The 16493-nt window shown below is 41.5% G+C and overlaps 1 protein-coding gene across 7 annotated transcripts in view; it reads left to right on the forward strand.

Moving 5' to 3' along the window:
• obsl1b (obscurin like cytoskeletal adaptor 1b) overlaps window positions 1–16493 on the forward strand; it is a 73689-nt gene that overhangs the window by 6408 nt on the left and 50788 nt on the right. For 4 of the 7 annotated variants that reach the window (XM_020462270.2, XM_020462271.2, XM_020462273.2 and 1 more), the window contains exons 3-17: window positions 1005–1274; window positions 1501–1761; window positions 1973–2284; window positions 2974–3240; window positions 3376–3651; window positions 3854–4129; window positions 4435–4710; window positions 5024–5299; window positions 5639–5911; window positions 6121–6396; window positions 6509–6583; window positions 7285–8166; window positions 8677–8952; window positions 14769–15044; window positions 16084–16359. In XM_020462270.2, coding sequence (XP_020317859.1) covers window positions 1005–1274; window positions 1501–1761; window positions 1973–2284; window positions 2974–3240; window positions 3376–3651; window positions 3854–4129; window positions 4435–4710; window positions 5024–5299; window positions 5639–5911; window positions 6121–6396; window positions 6509–6583; window positions 7285–8166; window positions 8677–8952; window positions 14769–15044; window positions 16084–16359 — 4548 coding nt within the window. The remainder of the gene's footprint in view (window positions 1–1004; window positions 1275–1500; window positions 1762–1972; window positions 2285–2973; window positions 3241–3375; window positions 3652–3853; window positions 4130–4434; window positions 4711–5023; window positions 5300–5638; window positions 5912–6120; window positions 6397–6508; window positions 6584–7284; window positions 8167–8676; window positions 8953–14768; window positions 15045–16083; window positions 16360–16493) is intronic. The other 3 variants (XM_020462276.2, XM_020462277.2, XM_020462279.2) reach the window with 3 other exon arrangements.

The following is a 16493-nucleotide window of genomic DNA, read 5'->3' on the forward strand; positions in this document are numbered from 1 at the left end:
GATCCATGTGATCGAAGTCTCTAGAGGTGGGATCATGTTTCGCACATGGTGCAGAGAAAAGCACTGGTGGCAACATTGTATTGGAGCTAGGGCAGGCTAAAAAGCAACATTGTGTTAGAGCTATGGCAAGCTAGAAAGTATATGTTTACACACTGCTATCCTGGTAATGCAGATGGGTGTAGAGGTTTAAATAGGTGAATTTGTTAAGAGTCTTTCCTCAATTATTGGATCATCAAGCTCTTTGTAGGTCAGATATAGTCAGCTAAATACACATATAATTCAAAGAGCAGTTCACATTCTTTCGTTTATAACTGGTACTGTCTGATGGTGTCAGTTACAAACAGTTTATTGCCTATCCAACGCCCCAATGTGTTAATGGTCTTTCCATACCAACTGAATGAAGCCACTTGTCTCATATTATTCTTCTTAACTTGTTGCTATATTGGTATTTACTATGAAATATATTTCAATTTACAGATTATAACATAGTTCTAGACCAAGGACACAGATTAAGTGCAGTTGTCAGCTATTTTTGGAATTTCACATGACAGTATTTACACGAACAGTAGTGAGTGTTGTCTGAATTTAACAGGAGTTATTCCTAGTGTAAACCAGCACTATATAAAGTAACATCTTTACCATGTTTTAAAACTGCAATTCAAATATTTAAACCAATAGAATAAATACAAATTAGCATGATTTCCCACTGGTTACAGTCAAGACAGTTTTGGGGTAACATGTCTAAAACACCACATTATAGTGCACTAAAGTGATTTATCAAAAAATAACTAGTCTTGCTAAGTCAGTAGACTTTGTTCTGTGTCAGAGCTACCTCTTTACAATGTTATACTACTGTGTTAGCTTTGAGGCCAGACATCTCTGATAAAAGGAACATATGAATTCCTTGTCTGAGTAATTTTTTATTTTACCATGTCCTTCGATTGAGTCCTACGTAGGTGGCCGTTAACCCGTTTAATGGTATCCCTCCGTCTCCTTAATGTCAGAGCCGCCTGTGCGGTTTAAGCAGCCCCTCATTGATCTGGAGGTGTGGGAACGGGACCTGGCTGTTTTGGAGTGTGAGGTTCCTGAGGACTCTGTTCCCATCACATGGTATTTGGAGGACAGGCGGCTACAGCCAGGGGCCAAATATGGGATGGAAGAGTGGGGAACAAAACGACGACTCACTATTCGTGACATCGGAGTCGACGACGATGGGATTTATCTTTGCGAGATGGCGGATGGGGGGAGGAGTATTGCTGAGGTGGCAGTTAAAGGTAAATTCTGTATTTATATATACTACACACAGTATCTGGACTGATACACACAGAAAGCCATCATTAGAATGACATGGTTGGGGTGGATTTAGCAAATTCATGTAAGATCTGGTTGAGTTGAATGAACAAATTTGGCACGCTTACAGTTTGACGTCACACCACAGTACAGCGTAGTTATTTTTTCACAGCTATTGATGTCCTTACAAGTTACTCTGTCCCCTTGTAGGCACAATCGTGCGTAAGCTTCCACGTAAGGTGGATGTTTTGGAGGGGGAAAATGCTGCCTTCTGTGTTGAAGTGGAGGAGGAGGAAATGGACATACACTGGTACAAAGAGGGGACGGAGCTGCGTGAGACTCATCAGACCATCCTGAAGTCCTTTGGAAAAACTCACATTCTGGTTTTTGTCAACACAACGCCCCAGGATTCTGGCCTTGTGACCTTCTTTGTGGGAAGATCCAAAACCTCCTCTCAGCTGAGGGTAAAAGGTACAATACTTGTGGCATCTGTTTGGGATTAGATTTTGTAGGTGGTGAATTTGTCAGACAAAAGGGATAGAAATTGTGTTCCTAAGGTGGTCAAGCCTAATTCTACTGAATTCATATCCAATTTCACCAATATGAGCACTATATCCAAATATAAGAACATGTGCTAGCATTTTATACATTACATACAGTATATAGTATATTCTGCTTTCAGCGGCCAGGCATAGCCCACCCAGCTGTCCAGTGGGTGTGCAAATCAACACAGAGCGTGCCAACGCTGCTCTCCTCTCCTGGGTTCCGGCACAGGACACCCGGAAGAACCCCCCATCGGGTTACGTGTTGGAGAGGCAAGAGGTGGGCACCGGCTCTCAGGAGTGGCTGCAATGCTTGACCACCGACTCGGCCACCTCAGTGGAGATTCTTGGTGACAGCGTCCCCTGCGAGGCAGATTATCGCTTTCGCATATGCAGTGTCAACAAGTATGGCAGGAGCAACAATGTGGAGTTCCCAAGGGCAGTTCACCTGGGTAAGCAGAAGCCCTCCCAACTGAAAATCTGCTACATATACCTTTCGATTGGCACATTAGCGCCAAGCTGTATTCAAGCAAAACTGGACTAGATGGCAAAGCTTAATTTGTATTTCCATTGCTATGTTTTTTTTTTACATTGCTAGCTAGCTAATGTAACACTTTAGCTAGCTAGGTATGCTAATGTAAATGGTGTAACATGATAGCCATTGCTAGACAACTAGCTAGAGCTAGTATGATGTCTGTCAAAATAATTCACTACTGTAACTACTCCCATTCTGCTAGCTAGCCAAATGTTTAGCCAGCAAAACATTGGTTAGCATTATCATCTACTAGCATAATATTAAGCTAGTATTGGCTAACTATCATTCTTACCATGCTAGCCATTCGGCAACTAGCTAATGATCCAAACCTGATCCCTAAAAGCTAGCTAGATAGCTACTCTGAGTTCAAATGACTGAACTGTGAGATAGTTTGAATGCTGTGCTCAGCAAACACCATTAGAACAAGTGTAGACAATCAGAAATCAAGCCGGCTTGAATGTGGAGCAGCTCTTAGCGGAAACAAAACCCTAAAGATACTTAACATTATAAACCTTTTGAAACCTGCTTTGCATAAGGGGTGACCGAATTTGAGTTTGAAGTAGAATGCAGAGCGTAATTTAGGTGTAATATTGCTATGTTTCTCAGTCCCTGTGACCAGAATACAAGCCCCACTGCAGGATGCCTTGGTGCCAGAAGGCCAGGATGCCTGCTTCTCAATTGAGCTCACTGCCTCAGTTATTGGCTCATGGTTCTTGAATGGCACTCAGCTTCTGGAGGACGACCGTTACTCCATGCGGCGGTCTCGAACGCACCAATCCCTACGCATACAAGGGGTACGAGACACCGACAACGGGGCTGAGATCACTTTCATTGCCTATGGAATACGAGATTCAGCAGCACTCTATATTCAAGGTACGTATTAATTACTGCCAAAAATTAGGTGTATGAGAAAAATGTCCTTTCTTACTGTATTGTACCAATTGAATTTTGGTCAAAGTGTTATAATTGTGATGAGAAAAATGCTCATGATTTTTCTGAAATTTGCAGCTCCTCTAGTGAAGTTCACACCACTGTCAGAGATGGATCGTAATAAATTTGTTGAACTTGGCAACCCCATTGTACTCTACTGCGAGTTGTCAGACCCCGCAGTTCCAGTACACTGGTACAAGAATGGGGTGGAGGTACACACAGTCGAGGGTCTTCATATTCAGTCAGAAGGCACAATGAGGAGAATTGTCATCCAATCGTCAGAGTTCTCCCATTCCGGAGTGTATTGCTGTGATGCCATTGATGATGTCATAAGGTTCAATGTGGAAGTTGAGGGTGAGTGGCAAGTGGTTTCTGTTTAACTCATTTCTTCTGGCAAGGTTACTAACACATTTTCGTGTGACCTTCTGACCTGATAGACATCTGTTCCACAAGTATGTGTTAAATTTGATGATTGCACTTGAACATCACAAATCAAACATAAGATGAATGTAACACACAGACACAAAAAAACATCATAACATCTAAACACCCATAGCTCCACCTGTGAGGTTTTCAGCACTTCCAGAAGCTGAGAGGAACAAGTCCATTGAAGCAGGCTGCCCCATTGTACTACAATGTGAGCTCTCAGATCCAACTGCCCAGGTGTACTGGTACAAGGATGGAACAAAGCTCCTACCTCAAAGTGGAATAGAAATCCAGTCAGATGGCATCACAAGGACACTAGTTGTCCAGTCAGCAGAGATATTCTACTCTGGGTCGTACAGCTGCAAGACAAAGGGTGATGCCATCAAGTTCAATGTGGACGTCAAAGGTGAAAAAGTTTTATTTTGGGCTCTACAAAAAATTAACAAGCTCCCTCTTAACAAAGCTACTAGCAATGATGGTCTTGTACTGTATGTTTTCTGTCGCTCTTTTTCTTGCTGCCTATTAACAATGAGCTTTATGATCATCCCTTCTTTTATTACAATACAATGCTTAACCTGCTTGATCTTCGAGAATACATTTTTTTTAAACTGCCATTTTAAACTGACAAATGTCATGAAATCATGATTTCTCTAATCAAACCAACAATGTAATTATGGATTACCATAATCTAAGACTTAAACATATCTATAGTTCCGCCTGTGAGGTTCTCAGTACTTCCAGAAGCCGAGAGGAACAAGGTCATTGAAGCAGGCTGCCCCATTGTACTGAAATGTGAGCTCTCAGATCCAACTGCCCAGGTCTACTGGTACAAGGATGGAATACAGCTCTTTTCAAACCATGAACTAGACATCCAATCAGAAGGCAACATGAGGACGTTGGTTGTTCAGTCAGCAGAACTGACTCACTCTGGCACTTACAGTTGTACCACAGTGGATGATACCATGGAGTTCCATGTGGATATCAAAGGTGATATTGCCCTTTCTGCCTTTGCTTTACATCCTTTAACAGTTGTGTCCTTTTCCAAATGCAACTAATAATCCCTGCTTTCTCTGTGTTCATGAACAAATAACTTTACAGAACAGAATACTGTATATAGCCTTGCTTCCTGTGCTCGATTGATTTGCAATGCTGTGGCTATCTATTTACACATACTTGATGATCACTTTACTCATTTTGTATTCTCAAATCATTTGAAGCCACATAAAAGTGTATATCCTGTATGACATACATTTAAATATGTATCTCTATAATATAGTATTTCATTCATCCTCATTGCTAGCTGTGCCAGTGACCTTCTCAGCTATCTTTGATGTTGAGAAGACCAAGTCGGTTGAAGCAGGCTGCCCTTTTCAACTGCAATGTGAGGTTACAGATCCCACTGCCCAGGTCTACTGGTGCAAGGATGGGGAAAAGCTCCTCCCACAGACTGGAATGGACATCCAATCTAATGGCACCATGAGGAGGCTCATTGTCCAATCAGCAGAGGTCTTTCACTCAGGGCTGTACAACTGTGAAACTTCTGACGACACTCTCCAGTTTACTGTGGATATCAAAGGTGATTTGTGGCTTTTTGGTTCAAATCTCATACAGAGTAACCCTAGACAGTTTTGTGGAGATTAGATGCAACTAACATTGGTGGCTATTTGTGTTGTCTGTCTGTGGGGACTTACTTCTTCTTCTTAAGTTAATTGAGACAGTTGCTTTTCATCTCATTAAATAAGGAAATATTTGTTGTTTGTTTACTGTTGAAGCAATAGGTTTACCTCTTTGAAACTGGTTTGAGAAATGACAGATTAGTCAGCTTGGGGAAGCTTTACTGTAAGCCCCCTCCCTCCCCCAAAATATTGTTAACTGCTGTAAATTCCACAATTATAACATGGATAATCATCTTTAGCTCCACCAGTGAAGTTCTTACCTTCACCAGAGGTTGTGAAGAGCCAGCCGTTTCAAGCAACCTGCCCCATTGAACTACCCTGTGAGATCTCAGACCCCATTGCCCAGGTGTCACGGCAGAAGGACAAAGTAGAGCTCATCTCTGACACTGGACCTTTCGAAATGGGGGGAATCAGGAGGAACCTGATTGTCGAACCGGCACACCCCTCCAACTCTGGGGCGTATTATTGTGCTACAGCGGAAGATGTTGCCCCGTTAATTGTACAGAACCAAGGTGATTTTTGTCAAGTGTTTGTTTTTCTCTAGTTTCAGTTGCGACTAACTCTCTTTCTGTAGCTTTTGGATTAATTGTCTTCTTACATGTTCTGAGCTAATACTTAAAAAGCTAGATGCTTTAGTGTTGATATTGTCTCTTTACATTAGCCATTTTATAACCACTCAAAATAATTCACACTGAATTATCCCCTCAATGATTACCTATAGCTCCACCCATGACATACTTGGTTGCCCCTGAAGTTGAGAAGAACAAGTCCATAGAAGCAGGCCTCTCAATTGTACAACAGTTTGAGATTTCAGACCCCATTGCCCAGGTCTGCTGGGACAAAGATGGAACACAGATCTACCCACATAGTGGACTTGACAGACTATCAAAGGGCAGCATAAGGACTTTGTTCATCCAACCAGATGACATGTCCTGTGGTGGGAGGTTTGACTGCCAAACAACTGGCGATACCACACAATTTAATGTGGCCATCAAAGGTGGTGCTCCACATAAACCCTTTTCTACTCCATATCAAAATCTGACAGAAGCATTTACATGGTTGAAGCTATCATCCAGCTTACTGTTTTCTCTGTGGCTTTGTTCAAACAGCAGAGCTGTCTCACCCTGGCAGTGAGAAGGGTGAGATATCTGATGAGTCTTCCCAATACACTATGGATATCAAAGGTGATATAATGCTATTTCAACATTAGCACTCTCCATTTTAACCAAACATATACATGCCACTAACAATGGTGGTGAATTAGCTAGTGTATTCCATCCTTCAAAGCATTTAAAGACAGTAGTTTAAATGTGTTTCTTTTTGTGATCCTTTCACCCCCCAATCTCATCTGATTCCCTGCTATTTTGGCTTTTAATCAAACATCTGAATGGTCTGTGAGCGGCTGAATTTCTTCATACTAATTCATGTTAATTGTTTAGTATATCATATCGTCATTCTTAACAGAGTCAAACAACAATGACGCTTGTAACAAGCAGCTTTGCCATTCTTGATAGCACATCTTATGTCTTGCTCATCATCCAATCTTCACATTCCCTTTGCTGCCCAGAATCTGTACCTGTCTCAATGAGCCTTTATCACAAAATGTGAAAATGTTTGAACGAGTGGCTAAACAGGAATGAGTGATGTAGTGAACTGAGTTCTGTGTTAGGAAATGTACTGTTAGGTCTTATTTATCTTGTCTTTAGACCAGCTCTTAATCTGGTCGCCTCTCTTAATTGTTAACCTTTGCCATCGGTTTTCTCTTAACTCATCCATGCTAACACACAATGATGTGTAGTACCTTTAGAAAAGGATTTTTAAATAAGAGAAGGCACACAGAACATCAATTGAAAACCTTTCTCTGTGTGCACCACAATGCATATAGCTGCACCTGTGAGGGTCTCAGCTGACCAAGCGATTGAGAAGAACAAGTCCATTGAAGAGGTCTGCCCCGTTGAGGTTCACTGTGAGCCCTTAGACTCTACTGTCCAGATCCCCCACTACAAGTACGGTCAACATCTTCAAACATATGGAATATATTCCACGGAGACGCCAAGTCTCCAATCTGTGGAGCACTTTTCCATAGAGACACCAACTGTCCAATCAGCAGAACACTATTCAATGGAGACAGCAACTCTCCATTCACCAGAGCTCTATGGCTCCATGGAGACAGCAACCTTCCAATCAGCAGAGCTATATGGCTCCATGCAGACACCAACTGTCCAATCAGCAGAACTCTATGGCTCCATGCAGATACCAACTCACCAATCAGCAGAGTTCTGTGGCTCCATGCAGACACTAACTCTCCAGTCTGCAGAGCTCTATGATTCTGTGCAGACACAAACTCTTCGATCAGCAGAGCTCTATGGCTCCATACATACACCAACTCACCAATCAGCAGAGGTCTGTGGCTCCATGCAGACACCAACTATCCAGTCTGCAGAGCTCTATGATTCTATGCAGACACAAACTCTTCAATCAGCAGAGCTCTATGGCTCCATACATAGACCAACTCACCAATCAACAGAGGTATGTGGTTCCACGCAAACACCAACTTTCCACCCAACAGAGGTCTGTGGCTCAATACAGACACCAACTCTCCAATCAGCAGAGCTCTGCTGCTCAATGAAGACACCAACTCTCCAATCAGCAGAGCTCTATACCTCCATGAAGACACCAACTCTTCAACCAGCAGAGCTCTATCAATTAGAAGAATGTGACAGTCAATTGGATGACGATGACATTGCATTTAAGGTGGATGTTGAAGGTGATTAAATATGGTTAGCTTTATCAAACAAAACAACTGACAGGCACAATGTTGACATTGTGTAAAAATCAACTGATTGCTATAAGTAATCTTTTACACTTGACAATTGCTACATTTACTCTTATTCAATTTATCTCATACTAAAATAATACTGAAAATTAGTCATTGTGATACTTTGAGCTTGGGTGCTTTATAGAATAATCAGACAAATCGTTATATGTAAGATTCAAAGTCACATTAACTTGTATTCATAGGTATCACAGTCTAACCAAAAATATCCTCCCCTTAAATGTTATATATCAACTCTAATAAAACAATTAAGTTATACTTATATGGTAAACGTGACAGAATTAGTGATATTTGCTTATTCATTTGAGATTCTTGAGAGTTATTGGCATGACTAATCTCGGTAGTAATATTTGCTCTTAAGATACTTGAGTCATTTTATTGTAGCACATATTGCTTAATGGTGATGCGATTCTCTCTTAATACTACTTCACACACCCCCAGCACCTCCTGTGAGGATCACAACACCTTGTGAAGCTGAGAGGAACAAGTCCGTTGCAGCAGGCGGTCCCATTGTCCTGCGTTGTGAGATATCAGACCCAAATGCACACGTTTCCTGGTACAAGGACGGAACACTGCTACATGAAGAGAATGGACTAGAAATGCAATCAAAAGGTTCCATAAGGACATTGGATGTGGAATCTGCAAGGCTGTCTGATTCAGGGAGCTACAGCTGTAAGACAACAGATGATGCAATGCAGTTTCATGTGGATGTGAAAGGTAATCATTTTTTCAGTTTTTTTTGGACAGTTTAATAATTTACTAATGAAAGGATACAGTAATTAGACCTTTAGAGGTGTGTTAGGTCCAAAGCTAATGGCTAGGCTTTAGTTTATCCCTGTGGTGTGCAAGAGACCTGGAATCGCTCACTACAGTGACATATAAAATCGTCTTCCTCAATTGTCTTTACGAAGACCTTGCTCCCGAGTAGTGCAGCTGTCTACGGCACTGCATCACAGTGCTAGAGGCATCACTACAGTCCCTGGTTCGAATCCAGGCTGTGTCACATCCAGCCGGGATTGGGAGTCCCATAGGGCAGCACACAATTGGCCCAGCGTCGTCTGGATTTGGCCGGGGTAGGCCGTTATGGTAAATAAGATTTTGTTCTTTACTGACTTACCTAGTTAAATAAATAATAAATAATAATAATAATGATAATAATAAATAAAATAAAACATATAAAGTAAATGGACAGATGTAAATGTATGTAGAAGAGCACCATTCCAGACTTCAAATTGTAACCATGACAGCACCACAGTGTTAAATGCATAGTTTTCCGTTTTTATGTTGTCTCAAATGGAGAGAAATCGTTTGATGACTTCAGAGCAATCCACCAATGGTATGTTATAGTGCTCATGTTAGCATATTGCTACTATTGGTATCCAATTTATTTGCATTGGTTCTCTAAAAACATCCTAAAACAGCTCTTTCTTTATTCCAATTTATATCAGGATTATCGCAACAGAAGAAATAAAGTTATTTGAACAGAACTGTATCAAACCAAGATTTTATACTTACATTCCATGCTTTCTGTACTTCAAAGGACTTTCTGTAGAGCCTGTAAGGAAACGTAGCATAGAAACATATGATAATCATTGGAACCATTTCTATTCCAAAATCTTTAATTCCAAGTCAAATCTGTTTCTCACGGTATACATTAGATTGAAGTATGTGTGATCTATTTTAAGACATTTTTTGAGAAGTACGAACCAGTGAAAGCCAGTGCTAGCATTAGCACAACATAATAATATGCTAAGATACATTGCATGTAAAAATGGTGGATTGATGTTGTCAAATAACTTCTTTTTTTGGTGACCAACATTTTCTTTGTTTTGTATTTTTTTGTTGGGGGGGGTATAAACAACCTCCCAACAACACCACGTCTCATTATTTATAAATCGCATCATTGGTTTCCCAAGGGACTCCATAGCTGACCTAAATTGTAAATATAGAAAAAAAGATATGCCTGGTAATTTGTCTTTCAAATATTGGAATATTCTCAAACCATTACTGTCCATGATATCAGCAAGGGGATAGATTAACACATTTGGACCATTGGGTGGACGCAAAAGGCCACCCTTCAGATCGCAAAGCGTTGTTGTGAAATATTTGAGAATGGGCAAGCCAGTTCCCAGTTACATTGTTTTAAAATGTTGTGCCAAATAGAAATTGTGCGCACAATAATAGGACCAAAGCATAGTTTACATTATTTAAAGGATATATCAGCGAAGACCACCTCTTTCAAGGCAATAGGAGACACCATATGTCTCTCTATACTCAGCCAGGGGGGCAGAAGAATCATGTCTAAACAAATTTAGGATGGGACTAAATGCAATTTAAAGTTTGGTACAGATAGTACTCCTACGTCTTTCCCTCTTTGCTTTGTTAATTTTATCCGGCCCGATTACCTTGCAATATACATGTTATAATCCGCACTATGGATTTTATCCCAATAGCTAGAAGGGGGAGTAAAGGGAAGCATTGAAATACATAAAATGTTGATGTCGCAATGTAGTATATTTGACAATAGATATTAGTCCATCTACTGAGGATGAATTTAATTGATTTGAGCGTTCTGTTAAAGTTCTGCCAGTGGTTTTATTGAAGGGTGGAAATATATCTATTCTCAAATATCTAAATTGGGAAACGATTGGAATTCCATAACTAGAGTCCTCCATCGGGGTCTTGAGAGGCAGTCAGGCAGATTTCGTTAGTTTTATTTTAAAACTTGACATCGAACTGAATTTGTCTATGGTCTTCAGAGCTTTTGGGAGGGATTGAGATACATTGCCGGCATATAATGAGATGATGTGATCCATGGAATTGAGAGATGATGTTGTAATTTTTTTCAGTTGTCGAATTGCCTTGGCCAGGGGTTCCATAGGCAATACAAATAGCAGAGGTGAGATGGGATCACCTTGCCTACAACTTCTAGTTATTCTGAACGGAACAGAGCATTTATTGCCTGTTATGATTAGGGCTGAGGGATTGGCATATAGTATTTTAAATATATGAATGAAATTGGAGCCAATTCCCTTATGTTCCAAAACCAACCGAATATATGATATTTTAGTCTATCAAAATCATTTTCTGCATTGAGAGATAGAACTGCCCAAAGAGCTTTCATTTCTGATGAAGCATGTAAGATATGTAATAAGCAACGGAGGTTATCTGAGGATAATATTTTTTTAACAAACCTGCTTTGGTCCAAATGTTTTCTCTCTATAAAAACAAACATTTGTGCTGTCTTAATAATTTCAATTAATAGTGGACCTAACTGGTTCCAACATGTTAAATAGACCTCAGGAGGAATACCAGCACAACTAGGTGATTTGCCTGTATTCATGTTACCCAATGCCCTTTTGAGTTCATGAAGAGAGATGAGGGCTCCCAGCAAGCCAGCTTCCTCAGTTGAAAGAAGAGGAGTTCTTATATATATTTTTGAATTACTCAATCAATGTATTTACAATACGAGGTGTACAATATATGAGGTGTACAATATAGATGCGGGATAATCTTTGGTTGATGAATATTGTTTCTGCATTTACATTTAACATTTTAGTCATTTAGCAGATGCTCTTATCCAGAGTGACTTGCAGTTAGTGCATTCATCTTAAGATAGCTACTGTAGATGGGACAACCATGTATCACAGGCATCGTAAGTACACTTTTCCTCAATAAAGTAGCAATCAGCAAAGTCAGATCTAGAAGGGGGTGGGATGGGGGAGTCAAGTGCAAGTATTGGTTCAGGATTTTTAAATTATATATATATATATATATATATACACTTTTTTTCTGATAGTAATTCACCTGATTCAGATTCAATACTTGCAATATCCGCTAATTGGAATTAATGGTTGCGTCTAATTCGATGGATGGAAAATTCTGCTGTCTGTGTTACCAGTAGATTTAGTTCTGTCTTGACTTTGATAAGAGTAGTCGCTACTTGGTCTGAAAAAGTGTTCATAACTTCTCCAATTCAGAAATGTTCTATAATTGTGATTTATTCAGCCCAGATGTGAATGCAGTTGCACTGGTTTTAATAACACCTTTAATGGCATCCCATAACATCTGGATCATTGAGGATCATTGACTGCATTTTTGTTAATCATTGTGAATACATTCAATGCAGTTTCAGTGGGCAATCCCCCCATTCCCTTCACTACCCCAGAAGATGACAGAAGATCCCACCAAAAACAGACCAAGCAGCATGGCCAGGAGGAATGGACCTGGGAGGAAATCCTGGAGGGAGCAGGACCCTGGACAAGGTCCGGGGAGTATTGCCGTCCGAAGGAGGAGATAGAGGCAGCGAAAGCAGAACGGCGACGATACGAGGAGATAGCCCAACGACGGAAGCACGAGAGGCAGCCCCCCAAAAAACGTTTTTGGGGAGGCACACAGGGAGATTGGTGGAGGTAGGGTTTAGACCTGAGCCAACTCCCCGTACTTACAATGGGGAGCATGTGACTGGTCAGGCACCGTGTTATGCAGTGATGCGCACAATGTCTCCAGTATGCATTCATAGCCCGGTGCGCTCTGTTCCAGCTCCCCGCAGTTGCCGTGCTAGATTGGGCATTCAGCCAGGACGGATTGTGCCGGCTCAGCGCTCCTGGCCTCCGGTGTGTCTCTTCGGCCCAGGATATCCTGCGCCAGCTCTATGCACGGTATCCCCAGTGCGCCTTCATAGCCCAGTGCATCCTATGCTAGCTTCCCACACTTTCCGGGCTAGACTGAGCATCCAGGCAGGAAGGGTTGTGCCAGCTCTGCACTCTAGACCTCCAGTGCGCCTCCAGAGTTCAGTGCGTCCTGTGCCTCCTCCCCCACTCGCCCTGAGGTGCGTGTCATCAGCCCGGTGCCACCTGTACCGGTTCCACGCATCAGGCCTCCAGTGCACCTCCACAGTCCAGAGCTTCCGGCGACAGTTCCCAGTCCAGAGCTTCCGGTGACGTTTCACAGTCCAGAACCTCCAACGAAGGTCTACAGTCCGGAACCTCCTGAGACGGTCTACAGTCCAGAACCTCTTGAGACGGTCTACGGTCCGGATCCTCCTGAGAAGGTCTACAGTCCGGAACCTCCTGAGACGGTCTGCGGTCCGGATCCTCCAGCGACGGTCTGCGGTCCGAAGCCTCCAGCGATGGTCGGCGGTCCGGAGTCTCCAACGACGGTCGGCGGTCCGTAGCTTTCAGCAAGGGTTCCCTGTCCGGAGCTGTCAGCAAGGGTTCTTTGTCCAGATCCTCCTGTGACAATCCACGATCCGGTTCCTCCGGCGACGACCCACGGTCTGGAGCTTCCGGCGATGCGCCCCGCACCGGAGCTGCCCCCGACGTCCTGTGTCATCCATCATAGATGCCCACCCGGACCCTCCCTTATTGAGTCAGGTTTTGTGGTCGGAGTCCGCACCTTTGGGGGGGGGGAGTACTGTGGCGCCCATAGTAAGCTGTTTATTCTCTATGTTGGTTGGGGCATGATAGTGACTAGGGTGGGTCATCTGGAGTTTTTGTATGTCTATGTTGGCCTGATATGGTTCACAATCAGAGACAGCGGTTTTTCGTTGTCTCTGATTGGGGATCATATTTAGGTAGCAATTTCCTCACTTGTTATTTGTGGGATCTGGGGCGGCAGGGTAGCCTAGTGGTTAGCGCGTTGGACTAGTAACCGTAAGGTTGCAAATTCAAATCTGTTGTTCTGCCCCTGAACAGGCAGTTAACCCAATGTTCCTAGGCCGTCATTGAAAATAAGAATATGTTCTTAACTGACTTGCCTAGTTAGATAAAGGTAAAATTAAAATCTTGTCTACAGATAGTTGCCTGTGTGTACCAGTAGCTTTTCGTTTGTGTTTGTTTGTTATTGTTTTGCTGAGTTTCGGTTTATTAAAAATATGTGGAACTCTACTCACGCTGCGTCTTGGTCTTGGTCTTCTTGGACAAAAATAACAATTTGTTTTTATCTCGACTCCGCCATACAAAAACTACTCACTTGCTTAATTATTAATGATCTGCTTCATGTGGACAGATTTTGGGTGGATTAAACCCTCTCTCTTTTACTCTTTTCCTCTATGGTGTAATTAAAATAAATTCCACTCAGTCATACTCAGTCATTTTATTGAATCTGACAGGTCCCACTTCCAGATGCCAAAGGATATATAACTTTTCTCTGGAAACAGTGTTCAAATACTCTTTTAACCTTAGTGCTTAGAATAACCAATTATTTTTCCACCAACAATTTCATTTGTTTGGCTTATTTTTGAAGGCCTCAGGGTCAACTTGATCGTTAAAATAATGCATTCTGAATTGAGCCCAACCCTGATTTAAATCAGATATAATTAGTGGTGGAATGTTACAGCAGGTGTTAGGTCTGTCATGCTTGTGACAGTGTTTTGTAGGCGTTATATCACACATTTAAGTTTTTCCTTCAGATTTCTCGATATATGAAACAAGTCAATGAATATTCAGTAGAGAATGTTGCAGATGATTTCAGATGATAAGCCTACATTACATGTTCAGTAACCCACATTTTCTTCATATCAAACCCTGTAGCTCCACCTCCGAAGTTTTCAGCAATTTCTGAAGCTGACAAGAAAAAGTACATCAAATCAGGCTACCCCATTGTACTGGAATGTGAGCTCTCAGATCCGTCCATCAAGGTGGACTGGTACAAGGATGGAACAAAGATCCTAACCAAAAGTGGAGTAGACATACAATCAGATGGAACTATGAGAACTCTAGTTATCCAATCAGCCGAGCTGTCTCACTCTGGAGTGTACCGTTGCGAGACAATGGAGGATGGCCTCCAATTCACTGTGGAAGTAAAAGGTGATGTTAAAACTATCTATAAATTAATTAAAAATCAACCAATCATGTTCTGCAGTGGTAACTAACTGATGGCTGGTGGTGTTTGGTGTTGCTTGGCAGAGTATCTAACAGAAAAGAAATCACTTGTCCGTTTCCATTGTTTGTTGATCTTATACAGTAGATACTCACACCTGAGATCTGCACGCATAACTCACAATTAATAATTAACGTGAAAGTTAAGTGCACAGATCTCTAGTCTGTATACTGCCCTAACTGGCCGAAGCCAAACTTAATCATGTTACAGATAGCCTTGATGATGGGGTACTTATTTCAGCCACACAATTAGTGGATAGTCTTCTATGAAGGCTAAACAATCACATGAAAACACAACCATTACTAAGATGACAATATGTTAAAGTAATATGGTGACCGAATATGCAGATAAAAATAAGGTAGTGACGACCCAATGGACAACATTTGAGGAGAATTTGTTCATACCTATTTGGCTATTGAGATTAGTGTACTGGTACATAACTTACAATTGGTTGTAAGGGGGATATTGCAAATGCCAAACCATTCTGTAAGTATCCATTGATACGCATGTGAATTATGCCCTGGTGCCTACTTACCACATCTTGACTCATCTTTTATTTAAACAATTACCTTTATCTTTTGTTTAACAAATTCCTTTTATCCTCCTTCATTCTTATGAAGACACCTCTTTGTCATTTGTTGCCTCACTTGCCTGTCTCTTGTCCTTCATGTTATTCTCTGTAAACCTTTAGCGGCTTTGAGATTGCACAATCCTTGACTCTTGCACTCTCTGCTCTTCAGTTCTTGTTTGTTCCTGCTTTGTGTCTTATCTTTGTTAACTGTGTCTGTCATCTCGTTTTAATGTTTTTCTGTCATTTGAGCCAGGTCTTAATCAGTTTGCTGTGCTTGCAGTTTCTTCCCTCATAATGAAATACATGTATTGCATATCTTGAAAATCTTTGAATAATTTAAAAACATGTAAGAAAATTAACATTGTGATCCCCTTTATAATCATTGACACCCATAGCTCCACCTGTGAGGTTCTCAGCACTTCCAGAAGCTGAAAGGAACAAGTTCATTGAAGATGGCTGCCCCATTATACTGCAATGTGAGCTCTCAGATCCAACTGCCCAGGTGTACTGGTACAAGGATGGAACAAAGCTCCTATCTCAAAGTGGAATGGAAATCCAGTCCGATGGCATCAAAAGGACACTACTCATCCAATCAGCTGACATATCACATGGTGGAACATATGAGTGCTCAACAGCAGGTGATACCATCACATTTAAAGTGGAGATCAAAGGTGATTTGCATCCATTTTGTAGCTACACAACACATAATAGGAGCTTATGCTTATATTCTCATTGGTGTAGCCACTGTTCATTTATTGCAATATTTTCCTTAACTCTTACAGTATCTAATGTGTTCTTATATTTG

This window comes from Oncorhynchus kisutch, linkage group LG26 (assembly GCF_002021735.2).
Source record: "Oncorhynchus kisutch isolate 150728-3 linkage group LG26, Okis_V2, whole genome shotgun sequence".
Classification (NCBI taxonomy): Eukaryota; Metazoa; Chordata; class Actinopteri; order Salmoniformes; family Salmonidae; genus Oncorhynchus; species Oncorhynchus kisutch.